This window comes from Vanessa tameamea, chromosome 30 (genome assembly GCF_037043105.1).
Source record: "Vanessa tameamea isolate UH-Manoa-2023 chromosome 30, ilVanTame1 primary haplotype, whole genome shotgun sequence".
Classification (NCBI taxonomy): Eukaryota; Metazoa; Arthropoda; class Insecta; order Lepidoptera; family Nymphalidae; genus Vanessa; species Vanessa tameamea.
The window spans coordinates 3,214,211-3,230,511 of NC_087338.1; the positions used below are offsets into that span (position 1 = coordinate 3,214,211).

Consider the following 16,301-nt stretch of genomic DNA (forward strand, 5'->3'; position numbering starts at 1 on the left):
ATCTGTTGGTAAAGTCTTGAAACATAAGCGATAGTGTTACAGATAACAAATACTTCGGTAGATGGCGCAAATAATTACAGTAAAATAAAAGATGCAACTGTTTAAATACCATGGTAAATAATCAATAATAAAAAATATTCTAGCTAAATTTATTTTAATTACCTTTTATTTTTGAAAACTGAAGAAAAAATAATATTCCACAGACTTTTTTTTACCTTTGCATATTTTCTACAAGATGTCGTTAATTGTAAGTTTCATGATTATGACATGGTGTTCAGAACTATAAAATAATTAATTTCTCAGTTATAATAAAATTCAAAAAACAATAATTTCTTTTTTTTTTAACAACATTGAACAATTCCTTTCTTACCTCATACTAGTGTTAGTGCTTACATATCAAAACTATATTTTTGCCCGCCATACTAAATAAAAAAAGAACAAGGTAAATATTATTGTATTATAGTATTAATAAAAATATTATTGTAATAAAAAATTTTTTGTCGTTGTACGTAATGTATGTCAATTTGAGTATTCGTTACATACGTTTTCTGTTTTATAATGATGAAAGTAATTATAGAACATATACAATGTGAATAATAAAAATATTTTTTGTTTTTCTTTTTCATTCTTTCTGATAATAAATGTTTCCTAAATAGTAATAAAAATTAATAAATGTATCAAAAAACGTGTTTCAATTGAAGAAATAACATATCATTCAATATATAATTACCCTCCATCGTATGGGTAATTATTTTTCCTCGTAGTATCTTTAATCTGGCAATATCAGAGTGCCATGCCCTCGGCCTCTCGGTCTCGCGATCGTGATACGAAGTACGAAACGAACGAACAAGACAACTGTTTATGTAAACTTTCTGTCAAGTGTTGTGGTTTGTTAATAGTGTTTCACTAAAAAAGTATTTAAGTTATTTTATAAAAGTATGTACATGGATTAGATCTAATTTATTTAATATCTGAAACTCGAATTATCTAGTGTTTTAATAAGCTCTATATGTGTTAAGTGATTCGTGTAACCATATGATTTATAAAACAAATTCATCAACAGGTTGATAACAAAAAATAAGCGTGTGTGTGTGTTTTTTTAAATATCGTAATAAAATATACATCTGTGTCAGAGCCTTAGTCAATATTCTATAGTAATTTAAAAAAACATGTGTTTTCTTTTATAAGTTATAGTATTTATCAACATAAAAGTTCGGACATAATTTCGTTTACAAAAATGTATTTGAAGAATTTGAAATAATGTTAGCACAGCCAAAAAATAGAGTGCAAGCTATTAAAAGTAAATTCGAGAGTTTAAAAACCGAGAGCGAGGTTCTGGTTGTCAGGAAAAAGTCGACCCAACTGAATAAACAAGACACAAATGAGTGCAAGGATAAAATTAACGGTGAAATTATCGAAACAATTTCGTCAAAGGAAAATAGTAGGAATGATTCAGACTCAGATGAGTGGTCTCCAAAACCTAATTCCAGTTATTTGTACAGTAAAAATGAAGTGAAACGCAGCTTGAGCGAGACCAAACCGACCCTAGTGAGGCAGACAAGTGATCCTTGCAAAAAGCTATACCGAAGTCACGCCTTCCGGTGTGATAGAAGCCAGATTATCAATCAGAGTCCAAAACGTCACGGCAGTTGCAACGGTAGATCTGAAACCAGTGATTTTACATTAAAAATGGGCGATAAGAAGTTAAGTAAGGAACGCTTGAAACAATTAGGAAACTTCCTTGAAGTTCAAATGAAAAAGGAGAATTTTTGTCCAAATACAAGCTCAAATGATTCCATTGTTGTCGGTGAGGTCAATGAACTCCCTGATTCAATACCTGATTCTCAAGTTCCGAAGCATATACTTGATCAGTACGCTAAGGTTTTGAAAAATAAGAATAAAGCCGAAAATAGACAAGACTCCATGACAGACAGTGGTGTTAGCTCAGAAACTGAAATAGTTGAAGATGATAAATCGAATAAAATTAAAAAACTAGTATCCCAGTATGAAAAAATTGATGTCCCCCAAGAAATCAAGGTATCTAAAGCAAATTTAGAATCTATGAATGATCTCTGTGCTTCCAGTGAAACTATGAAATTAGAACGTAAGAATCCACATTTAATTCTAACAGACACATTGAAAAAAGCTTTAAAACAACCATTGCCCCCTGGACCTCCACCTAAAAAACCACCACGTATATTCGCGGGACCATCTATACCAGAATCTCCTGAAAATAATAAAAAAGATGCAAAGAAAATGTTGGAAAAACTAGAACAGGTGCTACAGAAACGTGAAGCTCAAGTTCCAAGTCAAAGCAATAATATATATGACATTGCTGAAACAGATCAAACTGTTGATAAGCCTAAAGAAATGCATTACCTTTGCACAGAGATTCTAGATATAACCCATCGGACATTGACTCCTAACAACCAAAAGGATCCATTTTCGAAATGTTTTAATTCTTTAAACTGTGCCATAATAACTAACAATTCAACGTTAAGCTTGCCATATACAAGATTAAGTTCCCACAATCGTGACTCTCTCAATATTTGCTGCAGTAATGAAAATGTAGATATGAATAATTTAAGTACATTTTTAAGTAATAAGTGCCTTAAATGTCAATCGAACGACAAAACAGACGGTTTTAAGTGTCATTTAAATTGTGATTGCAAAGAGAAAAAGTCTGAATTCTTCGTTAAAAAAGAACATATATATGATGTGCCGTTCGTTGATAAGAGTTTGAGCAACGACAATCACTATGGTACGTTGAACTCATTGAAATTACAAGGGAGTCACAGTCGGAGTATGGAAGACTTGCAGTCCAGGAATTTTGATGATGTAAGTAGTAGAATGTTTTTTGTACCTTTAAGACTTATAAGGGTAGTTTTACAACTTGCCCTTACAGATCCAACATCTTATATTTTATATAGTAGTTTTATTATTTATTGAAATTGTAATATGTGACTTTACATGTTCAGTGATAGGCATGATGAATTAGAATAACACGTTAAATAATTATGGGGTTGGAGATATATGTATATCTTAGATAGCTATACCTAACATACTTTATATTTGGATAAAAAATAATATAAAAATACAATTAAAAATTAAATTAATATTAAGTACAAAAGGTCTGATCGCTACGAGAGCTACTTCTTAAAGACAACCTTTCATTAAAGGCCATGATACTAAAAAAGTGGCAAGGTGTTAGTTTGCAATAATTAAAAGATAAATTTAATAAATATTGCTTCATACTGAAGGTCGAGGATTGATCTGCTAATAGAAAAGGCTTTAGATATCGAGGTCTCAAGTTCAAATCCTGAGTCAGTAAAAAGCTGATTTCAGTCAATTACTGCTCAATAAGTACTCATGCCTAAGGTAGCATGTATGGCTGTTGCGTCTCAACTCTTTCCGGTCTTGGATTGTGAGAGAATATAGAGTACACCTGTTTAAGCATACACACTTGTGCACAGGCCTTAAGTGTAGTTATAATTGGGTAGTTAGTCATTTATGATGAATCATGACTCATCTTGTACAGTTTGTTAACTTTGAAGTGTATTGTGTTTAAAAATTGTTTCACATAAATAACTATGGAGTCGAGATGACACAGTAGTAAGAATACGTGAATTTTAACCGAGAATAGCTGGTTGAATCCGATCAAGTACCACAGATTTTTTATGTTTTTTATTTCACTCTTCTCGTGTTTGGTAGAGAAGAAAAATATCGCGAGGAATCCTGCCTCGGGTGAAATTCTGCCATAAGTGTATCCACCAATCCGTGAGGAGTATGGTGTAATAATGTTCAAACCTTCTCCTCAAAAGGCTTGTAAACTTTCTATGTAATATAGGTAGGAGGTCTGGCGAATAGGCCACCTGGCAAATATTCACTTTTCTTATATTGCCATGGTTACAATTGAAATTTTCTGAGGTATATTTTTGGATTTGAGATAACCCATTTAAGCCGTCAAACATTACTAGTCCAATCGATATGTTGCTTATTGAGTTGCTAGATAGTCTGGGTGCTTTCCAAGGGAACGCTGCCAAATCTATACTTGATGAATGGCAATTATCAACCTAAAGTTTTTAAAGATCTTCAAAATATCTACAGACATGGATTTACCCCTTTACACGTTACCGTCCTCATGAGTCGTAGAGTATGAAAAAAGGCTGTATTTCTCAACGAATGGGCTATACAACGTAAGAGATTTTTTGCAAAATCAGACAATCGATCGAATCGAAACGAATATGTTATTCAGACATTTGTCTTTTCTACTGACATAACTATCCAGTTGCGGTTCGTTCGAAGTTAGATCGGAATACAATCGGGAACGTGTCATAGCAGTTAACAGAATTGGCCCCTGTGTTTTAGCACATACTTGTGCACTATCATATTTCTGTGTCTCGTGACATAGCTCGTCAGGCTGAATTCAGTCAGGAGGATATTCATCAACAAACACGGGCAAGACAATGTACTTATAAAATCTTATAGAACATTATGGGGTTAATTTATATAAATAACACCTACTTCGTTGGTCTAATGGCAAGACATAAGGCCGTAGATCCCGAGGGTTCAAACCCCAGGCCGATAAAAAGTTATTGGGTTTCTCGAGAATTTTTGTAATTTTGGATTTTTTGGAGCCTTGCAAAGATCGTAACGACGTGGGTCCTGTGCCTGAACTCGAGTGTCAGATGTGCCTTCCCATCGTTTTATGAGAGTGAGGAAAAAGAACAAATCGGTCAGTACAAGATAATTATATATAAATAAACATGACTAGTGTCTAGAGAGATGATATTATTTTATTTATTATTGTTTTTATCATCAACCTTAATGTACATGGTTATTGTTATTACGTTTGACTGCTAAAGGTCATCAGGTGACCTCTTTGCCTGTCTTCTCTCTGTTATCAATTACATAATAAACAAACTGCGCGACTTGTAATTATAAAATACTGTTGTTATACATATAATTAAATCGTTTTTCCTAATTGATGCTCGGCCAAAACTTGAAACTGAATTTTGGAACAAAGGTTTTTTTTTATACAACAAGCAAACGCTAAGAAAGTGTTTTTTGGTAATTTCAACTTTAATGGGCGGGGGTTTTTGGGGAGGTGTAATTTTATATGAATTGTTTTACGGGTAACCGTACGAAATTGTGACGGACAGTGTTATATATATGTCACCGTAAGATTACAAACATCGTTAGATTACAATCTGACGAGACAGATTGTAATCTGTCGAAATATTGTGAACTGTGCGATATGATTCCAAACCTAACCTTTTAAATCTTTGTTTTATGTAAACTCTGCACTTCTTTGTGCAATTTCAATTTGATATGTAAATTTTTAAGTTGATATGAAAATAATAAACATTTGCCGAAGTCAGTTAATTAGCATTTATAATAACGAGAATGTCGGCCTGACCGAATATTGGGCACCTGCGCAGGAGTTAATGCAGTATACACGTGTCACCACACAAGCGCACATTCTATTTTCTCAATCTCTCACCGCGATGGGAGACAAGTCGATACTACCGGAGACAGATCAGTTGCAGTACCAACTGCTTTAGGCTATTTTCGAAACCATAAATTAAAACACTGCAAATCTCCTATCTACAGGTTGTTTTTGAGAATTTTTGACAAAAAGAACCCAAAAACTTGTTTGTTGGCCTTAAAATTAGCCCTTATAATTGCTAGCTAGACCAAAAGGCGGTTATAAATTGTGAATATGTTTTAGCTTTGCTAGGGGCATCTGTTGTCTGGCATATGTTTTGGAGCGATTTGGCTATTATTCTGGTGGTTCTATGGCATACCACTGATAGCTGTTCTCTTGTCGACGCTCAACGTCAGCTTCTTGTTCTCTGCCATAATCTATTATGGGTTACCAGGTATTATATATTTTTAAATAAACCGTCTCATATATCTGATGACAAGGAGTGAATGAATGAATCTGCGAGTGTGATTTGTATTTAAATTGTATGAATACCTTCTGGTGAATAGTGACAATATAAAAAATATTTTTGGTAACAATTTTCCATATATTGTTATTCTAATCACATGAAAAAAATACCTACTAATAAATAATTTATTACAAAAGAATGAGTTGAAATTTTAAAAATAAAGTGAAATTTTAAAAACAAATGTTTTTATTATTGGTTATTGTTATGCAATTTCTAATTTACTTTCTAAACCATAGTTCTTTGTCTTAAATATAATCTTGTATCTATTAATATGCTTTATTTATCAATGTTTATTTAAACTTCAAATTTTTTAATAGGCCAATTTAAAACTAACTGTTGAATCTTCCCAAGAAAGATGTTTTAGACAATTGTTATTATTATTAGATTTTGATACTTTAGTCGAGAGACAGATGTAAATACTTGATATCTTTAAGTTTTCTTTAAATATCGCTTCGTTTAATCTCATTGCTCAATGCTGTTTGTTAAACCATGAAGGTTAGTATTCGATACGTCACGCCTCGCTGCGTGGGAACCAACCCCTCGCATTTTTTCCATTGCAATTAATCGTCATTTTTGACTCTATTTGTAGAGTTGTCCCGTTAATAAATAGTCTTTATTTCAAGATCTCGTTTATTCCTCTTATGGATACAATGTCACGATGTTTTGTTAAATGTTTAATGTTCGTAACTTTTGGGATTCCGTTGTAATTAATATTATTTTGTATTTTTTAGAAAATTAGGCAGTTCCCATTTCCTCCGTAGCTAATGTAGTGTTTTTTTATAAAAGAAATGCAAGGACGTAAGTAAAATCTTTGTTTACGCAAAGATAATTCGCTAATTCAGCCTAGTGGCGATATTTGAAGAAGATTTACAGGTAAACCTACCAACCTTGGGAAATAGGAAGTTATGTCCCTTTTGCTAGTAATTGCACTGGTTCAGTCACCCTTGAAAATTTAATCTAACAATAATAAGTATTGCTGTATGGCACCAAGTGATTTGTTGCAGTAAGCTCCAATTCTTGAGAAATAGAGAAATCTGCCGGTGTTCAGCTGTGGGATCAATACGTTAGAATTGTATGGTGTATCGTTGACCCTCATTATATTGTCAAATCATTTTATAAATACTTTCACTCGCAATTTTGTTACCGAATTTCTAATCTGTCGTTATTTGGCGCTATCTTCGAATGAAATTAAATTTCTAAAATAATATATTGTACGTGAACTCAATGGTTCTTATATTGTATTCATGTACGGATTTCCTTGTAAATGTTGGGGGGGGGGGGGTTGATTTGTTAAACTATGCTGTCTGCTTTTGTATTTCAAATTGGTGATGACCGAAGAGAGTTTACTCGGTTTAGCAAAACCGAATGCGTAGGTACCACTCACTCCATTATACGTATATTCTGCCACCAAGTAGTACTGTTGTGTTTTAAATAAAGTATTCGATATACATTTTACCTACCTATTTTTTTTTTTGCTTAGAACTTAAGCGGACGAGATGTTGATTTTAAATATTATAATGAAAAAATATATATACCCAATTTTAAAAACTGATAACGAATTTCACCTAAGGTTACTCATTTGCCTTCAGCCGGTGACTAGCAAAACAGTAATAAAAAATGTAACACAGAGTATCGAATTACTTTTTTTATCTAATCTACGGTACCCTAAAAAGTATTAGTACAGTTTAAATTCAATATTTTTTATGTATTCAATAACGATGAATTGCAATTAACATGATACGTTACAAGTCGTGGTTTCTTTGAAACATAAATTGAACTTTATAATTGTGGGATACGGTATAAAATAGTTTAACAAAAGTTTTGTGAAATTCAACATGCATGTTTACAAATGTGATGTAGATTTTCAATGAACGGTATTTTAAACGGTTAATATTTGATTTGTGTGTATTTGTTGGTTTGAGCTACTTTTTAACCGACTGCGTGAGAGTGAGAGTGGGTGATGAATTAAATTCTAAAACTAATGAAATTTATTGTAAAATAATACTCTGGATTTAAAATAAACTTAAAAAATACTGAAAGACTAGGAATGAGTCCATAAACTGCATATTAAATCATTCCAATAAACATTGTTGGAAATGTATCCGGTTGAGTTTCATTGGATTATGGACAAAGTCAATAAGCAAGTGTAACGATTACTTGGTTAACTGTGCCAACGGTTGTGCAGGTCTAGGGGTAGGTACCACAAATTCGTATTCTACCGCCAAACAGCAACACGTCGTGTGGGTGTATTGGTTTGATGGTTATCTGAGTCGATGTACCTATAGGCACAAGGAACATCATAGTTCCCAAGTTTGGTGGCTCATTGGTGATATAAGTAGTGGTGAATATTTCGTAAAAATATTATGGGAGGTGGTCATTTACCATCAGGTGTCCCATACCTCCGTCCGCCTACATAATCCATAAAGAAAATTACACTTATTTATTGTATAATGATTTTTACTTCCTAAACAATGGGAATGGAAACATAATAACTGAGGTGAGCCTGTTTCCCTGTTTGGCTGTAGAAATAATAATGAGTGCTCATTACTAAAGATTTATCCTAATGACTGCCTATTTGGTCTAGAAGCTAGATTATACGGCCATAGATCGAAGGTCCTGGTTCGTATCCCGGATCGAGCCGGTAAAAACTTATCGGGTTTGTCGAAAAATTCTCTCTAGCAGCCAGAACTTTGGAAGTTGGTTGGGGTGATGCTGTCGTACCACGAAACCGATCTGGTCCTTCACTGGAACTCGAGGCCATACAGTCTGGTCCTGTATTTGTCCATCTTTTGTGCCAATCAGCCAGACGGATGCCATGCCAATTATTCGTATGAACCGACTTAACATTAGAAATGAGAACGCACCAACACAGGTCTACGTTTAACAATCCAATTGCTAATGAGAGTATCCTGTTGGCGCTGTTCGATCGTGCACAGGATGTGAAACCGGCTTTCAAGGCGATACTGTGTAATACGACTGGGCTGGACTGTTTCGACTCGATTTGTAAATTAGACGGGTTGTAATGTAATCGAACTGCACGGTGTGACTAACGCCAGTTTTAATGTTGTCAAATTGAGAAATGTTTTAGTTTTACATTTTTTTTGGGATATTGACATCATTCATCTTTGATTAAAACTCTCGGTGGTTGGGCTTTGTGCAAGTCTCAGGTATTTCTAACTCATTGGGTAGTGTTGCCAGGCTTGAAGGTGCATTGATGTAAGGAATGGTTAATATTTCTTAGCGTTGATGTATACGGGCAGTATCGATCATGTACCAGGTGGCTTATTTGCTCGTCCGTCTACCGATATCATAAATAAAATATAAAGCAAAATTATATGATTATTTACTTTCTTTTCGGGTTATTCTGAAATTGTTATTGTTTTTATCTCTTGTTTAACTTGGGATATTAGTCAATAGTTATGAAAATATACTGGAGTACCTCAGTAAATGAGACAAATTTCATATCAAAACCAAGTGCGAGTCGGACTCGCGCACGAAGATTTCCGTACCATTATCTACAAAAACGACAAAAAAAGTATTTCTGTTGTATAGGAGCCATCTTAAATATTTATTTTATTCTGTTTTTTTAGTATTTGTTGTTATAGCAGCAACAGATATACATTTGAGAAAATTTGTATTGTCTGACTATCACGGTTAACAGACGGACAACGGAGTCTTAGTAATAGAGTCCCGTTTTACCCTTTGGGTGTACCCAAACCCTACAAACGAGTGTTATTATATTAGGTACTAGTTCAAATAAATTCATAGAAAAATTACAAGTGCAAGTACGTATTAGGTAACGAAATTTGTATAGGCGGTATTGGCAAGCGAAAGTCAATTGTTAAAGCATCGCGTGTAGGTGGGCAACGAGTGTAGGGTTGCCACTCGATGTTAGTGTTCGATTTTTAAATTTTTGTTCATATTTAAATTAACGAATAATGGGCTTTGGGACTGAGATCGAATAAGGGATGTCTCTCTTATTTCACAGTATTCCCTTCGCCGGGGCTTTAGCTTAGGAATTACTTCTTAAAAGTGACATGTATTAGGGACTTCCCTTTACCTTCTTTAGACTTCCATTTACCTCTACTTAGAGGTAAATTGTTTTATTTATTGTAAGGTAATTAGATTGTTCGTATTGTGCGTTTTAGTGGTTTTCAATAGTTCAGAAAGTCAACAACTGTTACACGATATATTTTTTGTTGATAACATCGCCTTTTTCAATTATAATGATGAAATATTATGTTGAATTTTTTATTGTCGTGTCATGATATCAATTTATAGAAATACAATACATAAGTTTGCTCGGGATTGAACCGACAATACCGGATCTGAAAAAAGTAACAGTCTCTAAATGTCCCTCTGCTAAGGCCTCCTCTCACTTCGAGTAGGAATTTTGGCTTTTGGAAGGTTTTTGGACCATATTCCACCACGCTGCTCCAGTCTAGGTCGGTGGATACACATGTGGCCCAATTTCATTGAAATTAGATACATCCAGGTTTCCGCAAGATGTTTCCTTTCACCGTTGATTTTAATTATAAACATATATTAAGCACATGGGTTTCAACCCGCACTCGTCAGTTAAGATGCACGCGTCCTAACCACTCGGCTATCTCAGCTCGATCTTTCCGAAAATAAAGCTAAATTATTAATATGTATTAAAAATAACACCATTGACAACCCTGTTCTATAAGCGAACTTGGAACGTTTTTTTTAACGGAAACATTGCGTTGGAAACGTCTATCGATTATAAACGCATAGTTAACAGTAATCACTAATAAAAAGTGAGAATGCGTGTATGTATGTAAGTAGGAACATCAACAGAATAACAGAAGTTTGTAACATGTTTATATATATATATATATATATATATATTATGACATATAAACGATCAAAATTTTTAAATGTACTTCTAGATATATTTTAATTTTTATCAAATTTCATAAATTATTTTTCACTATCGAAAATACCTCATTATCGGCTTTTCTTTGCTGTAATGTGCTTATAAACCTTCCTCTTGAATCACTCTGTTTATTGATGAAAAGCTCATTAAAATTCGTTACGTAGTTTTTAAGATCTAAGCGTACACACTGGAAGCAACTTTGTTTTATACCATGAAGAGATAACGCAGGTTGAGTTAAAGCTTATTAGCGCTACTCCAATATTAGTCGTTTACTAACCCGATGGCTATGCAGGTTTTCTCGTGACATTCACACCAAAGCACTCGATGAGTTATGTGTCCAATTTTAGCACATGACAAACTCTAGCCGTTGCTAGGATTTGCTCCTTAAGACTATATTCGCCGAGTCAAAATTCAACCATAATAATCATTATTACATACTTGACGAATATATAATAATTTCTTTCTTTATTTATTGACTAATGAACAGAATACAATCAGAACATATATTACGGATTGATACAATTTTGAACTAGATTACATTCCTAGCCGGCCTTAACTAACTAGGCGGCTAGGTCAGGCTCCGGGTTGGGCATGCATTCGACCGGGGTCGAACTGGGAAGGTAAAAGACGGCACTTAGAAAACATGGACGACCTTTTTTTCGTACGTAGCGAGCGTAAGTGCAGCGTGACAGGACTGTACCTAACGATATGCGTAGGATATTGAGAGTATTCAGCATTGGAGACAAGAGACTCCAGACCTCGCCGCCCCCTCAGATTAGGCGGTTTGGACCGTCGCTCGATTAGCGCAACCCCTAACGCAGGCACATATTACATTGGCTTGCTCATTACAATAATATTAATAAAGTCAGGTGCTTTTTACATAATAATAAAAAAATGAATTAAAATCAAGTACCAATATTAATTAATAATAAAAAAAAATCTTTGTTTTTAAGGACATACAGTTATCATAAAATTAACAGTTGAAACATTTAAAAGATACAAAAATGTTCAAGTCTCCGCATATTATCACAAAATAACAAACTATGTATATAATACATTAAAAATAAATTAAATTAAAGTATGAGCCACTGACAAAGATTTATTAACATAATTAGTAAATTCATTAACATTGAATATATTTTACAATTGGCACGCTTCGAACACTTCGTTTGTTCTGTCAACTTTTGTTTCCATTTTTTTTTATCATATACTTTGTATTTGAGTTCGACATTACCTACAAACAGACAAGTAAATGATACAGATAGTCAACACCAATATATTTAAAGTGATTGTTTATTTATTTATGTAATTTTCTTTGTAATTTTGTCTCGTCCAGTTGATTTTTCAACGTCATACTTAAATAGCGTCAAAGAAAATGATATGATATACTTAACACCCTACAGCACTCAGGAAAAATGTAGCGTTCTACCAATGGAAACATTTTTAGTAAAGGTGTTTACCTCCTACATACATACAAATTTTTGCCTCTGTATAATTTTAGTATAGAAATAGTTTAGGTAGTGGTGTGTCCTGGAATTTGTAATGAGTGGACCACCCACTAGGTACCAACCTACCTTGCAAAAATCCCTACCACCTATATAAATAATAATAACCATAATCTGAAGCGATATTTCACTCTTCAGCTCGATATTTTCTAAGCCTAGTTTTATAGTGTTTTTTGATTAGATGTTATTGATAGTTTATTATAAGTAATAACTCCACAGCCACTCGAAATGTCTGTGTAAACATTGATACAGAATTATAACACGTATGTCATTAATATAAAAGCTACTTTTGTTTAGACTAAATATAGTGATACGGTATTTGGTTTATGTTAAAGTTATATTTAGATGCTCTATAATAGATTCTATATGGCATCTATATATGGATCCGGCGGTGACCATATTTAAGTGTTGGAATTTAGGACAAGGCGAAGTATTTATATGAATATTATTTTATCGATTGTAAATAGTCACAGTAATGCTATTTGAATTGAAAATAGAAGAATGATGTAAATCAATAAGTGGTCACGTTTAATTTGAGTTTTTTAAGTATGTTTTCTTCTGGTCAAATGCCACCTGGTGGTGAATTGTCACCACTGACCGTATTTATTCTTACTCTAAGAAATATTTACGATTCTCTACATCGGCAATGTACCATTAACCTAGGGACCTGTTGCCTCTTGTTACGTTAGACAACAATTCCAAGTGTAGCTCTGTGTAGAATATCTGATGAGTGGGTGGTACGTACTGAGATGAAATTATATACATCCCCACCAAGTGAATGACGGTTTAAAAGATATTTTTTTGTCAAACGAAACACTATAACAACGAAATATACAAATACATGCATGTACGTTGCGACAAATTTATTAACATACCTTGTAGTGTTTAGAAAATTCAGCTGTACTGATTAATTTAATAAATAAAGATGTTATTTTCATCAAATAATGACATGACTTTGGTAAGAATGGTCGTTGTTTTAAAAGGAATGTTGAATTAATTTGGTAAGAATTTGCTTATTAAGTACCATTGGAATCGTAATAAATAAATATTACTAAAATTTTATTCGAGTAAATGCAAGAGATATTCAATTATTTATACCAAATAAATTAAAACCGATAAACTTTTCGTTTTTACCCGTTTGTACAATTAAATAAAATAAATAAAAAATATCTTTTTTGTAACTTTTATTAGTTTAAAAGCTTTAATACATATATTTGAAAAACCGGGTTATTTGTACAAGAATAACAAGCCCATCATGAAATTGTGTCCTGAAAAAAACAGGATGTTTGGTAACCCTAATACGAAACGAATGTGTATAAATAGATCAGCAGCTGTATTGCTTTTACTATTCTTAGTAACATGCTGGTAGCAGGTCGGCTCCAAAATTATAATTATTTATCTAACAATCATATTAAAATAGAACTAAATAAACTAAGATACAAAAATTTTATCAAGTTGAATTATGCTCTACCAGCAACCTGTCCGGATTTTGTATACGCTTTCGTCGGAATAATATATGTAAAAATTAAAAAAAAAAAATTGACAGACTTCAAATGTTTTCGTCGAATTCAAATGGGACCGAACGGGAATGTCTCTCAAACATTAAAATAATTTTCCGGAACAATGACGGATGTTGATGTAACAATTTTTTAAAAATATAACTGAATTGGTAACCAAATAATGGTATGTAAGTGCACGTGCACTGTTATGACTGATTTTTAGATATCGTGTAAAGGGATTAGAAACGCTTAACTTGGAACTACTTGGAAGCGTTGACCAAGAATGCCCATAGCTTTCTCAGATGTCTGTTTCCGTCCGATTGTATACTTCCTTAAGTCCTTTACGTTCTACGCATCAAATCCTTAGAGGAGAGTATTTACAGTGTACTTTTTTAAAGTGAACCGTCTTAAGTGGCGTTTCTATTAAATCAATTGGTGAACGAAAATTATAGAGAGTGAAGAGAAAAATATATATGACTAGTTGCCCGCGGCTTTGCTCGCGTGGAAGTTGAATTTATTTATATTTATTTAAGACCTCTTTGTAAACCACATTGGTGTGTATTTTACCCCTTAGGGTAGAATATCCAGATACGCTTAAATACGTATCTAGTTGTTCTTAATCAGTATAACAAAAATAAAGATTCAATGTTTCTAACTTAAAAAATGACGGACTTCCAGACAAACTTTAAACCCTTATTTCCCCGAATTAGGGATAGAAATATCCAAAAACACTTAAATACGTATCTACTCCTTTTTAATCAGTATCTCAAAACTAAAGTGTTGTTCATGTTTCTAACTTAAAAAAATTATGGACCTTCAGACTAATTTTTAACCCCTTTTTCACTCCCTTAGATGTCTTTCCTAAATTCCTTCCTTAGTGGATGTTTACTCAATAAAACAATCTACCTCACCAAATTTCATGGCCCTAACTTTAATAGTTTACGCTCGGCGATGATGAATCAGTCAGTCAAGACATGTTATTTTATAAGTAAAAAAGATGTATAGATTTCGCAATTTTTGTATATTTTTTTATTTTACAGTCAAAGATCAAATATTCCGATAAATGTGTGTTATTTTATAAGTATTGATGTAGGGAGAGAGAAAGACAGCTGTATATTTAGTTTGACGGTGTTGCACGTGCTATTTTTATGGTATATATTTTAGCTAGTAAAATATATTTTTTACATTAGCAGCCTGTAAATTTCTTACTGCTGGGCTAAGGCCTCCTCTCCCTTTGAGGAGAAGGTCTGAGCATATTCCACCACGCTGCTCCAATGCGGTTCGATGGAATACACATGTGGCAGAATTTCGTTGAAATTAGACACATGCAGGTTTCCTCAAGAAGTTTTCCTTCATCGCCGAGCACGAGATGAATTATAAACACAAATTAGGCACATGAAAATTCAGTGGTGCCCGCCTGGGTTTGAACCCGAAATCATCGGTTAAGATGCTCGCGTTCTAACCACTGGGCCATCTCGGCTCAAAATATATATTTGATCGTTACTAATAATGTTAGGTACATGAAACATCAAAGCAATAAGCAATCATTCCGCTTGACAGATGTTGGATTGATGACGTGATCGCAATGCCTAATATCTAGGTCTTATCTCAAACAATTAGAACTCTTTGGGTTCATTAGGCTGTATGCGTAATTTCTTTGTCTGTTTTAAACTTAGTTCGTGCCTATAATTGAACTTAAAAGCGAGTTAAAGATCTCATTCGAGTCGGTTTTTGATTTTGTTAAGTATTGCTGTTCGGCGGTCGAGTATGAGATTAGAGGTCAGTACCCACCCAGATGGGTTTGCATAAGACCCTCCAAGTATAAACGAAAGTAAAAGTTAACAATAAAAGTATATTATCTTAGATTAGTGAATAATAAGTACATGTTGATTATATTTATGTATATATTGTTATTAGCAAGAATTTGCGGTTTTAATTTGTTGTGACTTATTAATCTTAATCAGGGTAATTAATGCGACTAATTTAGCAATCGAGGTTTTTAGGGTTCCTTATTTAATAAATATACCTGACGATGAGAAATTGTTATGTTACACATAAAGTCAAATTAAACACTATGTTCTACAAATAATCTCAAAATTATCCAATAGTACATATCTGCAGGCCTAAAATTTGACACAAACCTAATACTAAAATAGAAACTAAAAAAAATTCGCGTCTATTTAAAAAAAAGTTTGAAAGGTAAATGAGCCAGTGTAACTACACCACAAGGGACATAATAACTTCCATCCTCAGATTTGTGGTGCATTCGATTAGTAATATGGTCAGAATGTCTGTGATAGGTGGTGACCACTCACCATATTATGAATCGTTTCCCGTGTATATTAGGCTTGCAATATAAAAATTCCATCAATATGTAACTTGAGAATTTTGATAATTTCATATATATGTATAATATTGACCATGTGTTCATTAACGAATTACA

General features: G+C 33.3%; 1 protein-coding gene across 1 annotated transcript in view; it reads left to right on the forward strand.

Moving 5' to 3' along the window:
• Positions 1–803: 803 nt before the first annotated feature.
• The window catches only part of LOC113391681 (uncharacterized), a 54,975-nt gene continuing 39,477 nt past the window's right edge, over positions 804–16,301 (forward strand). Inside the window, exon 1 of the mRNA XM_026627727.2 lies at positions 804–2,838. Within this exon, the coding sequence (XP_026483512.2) occupies positions 1,261–2,838 (1,578 nt within the window). The 5' untranslated portion in view covers positions 804–1,260. The remainder of the gene's footprint in view (positions 2,839–16,301) is intronic.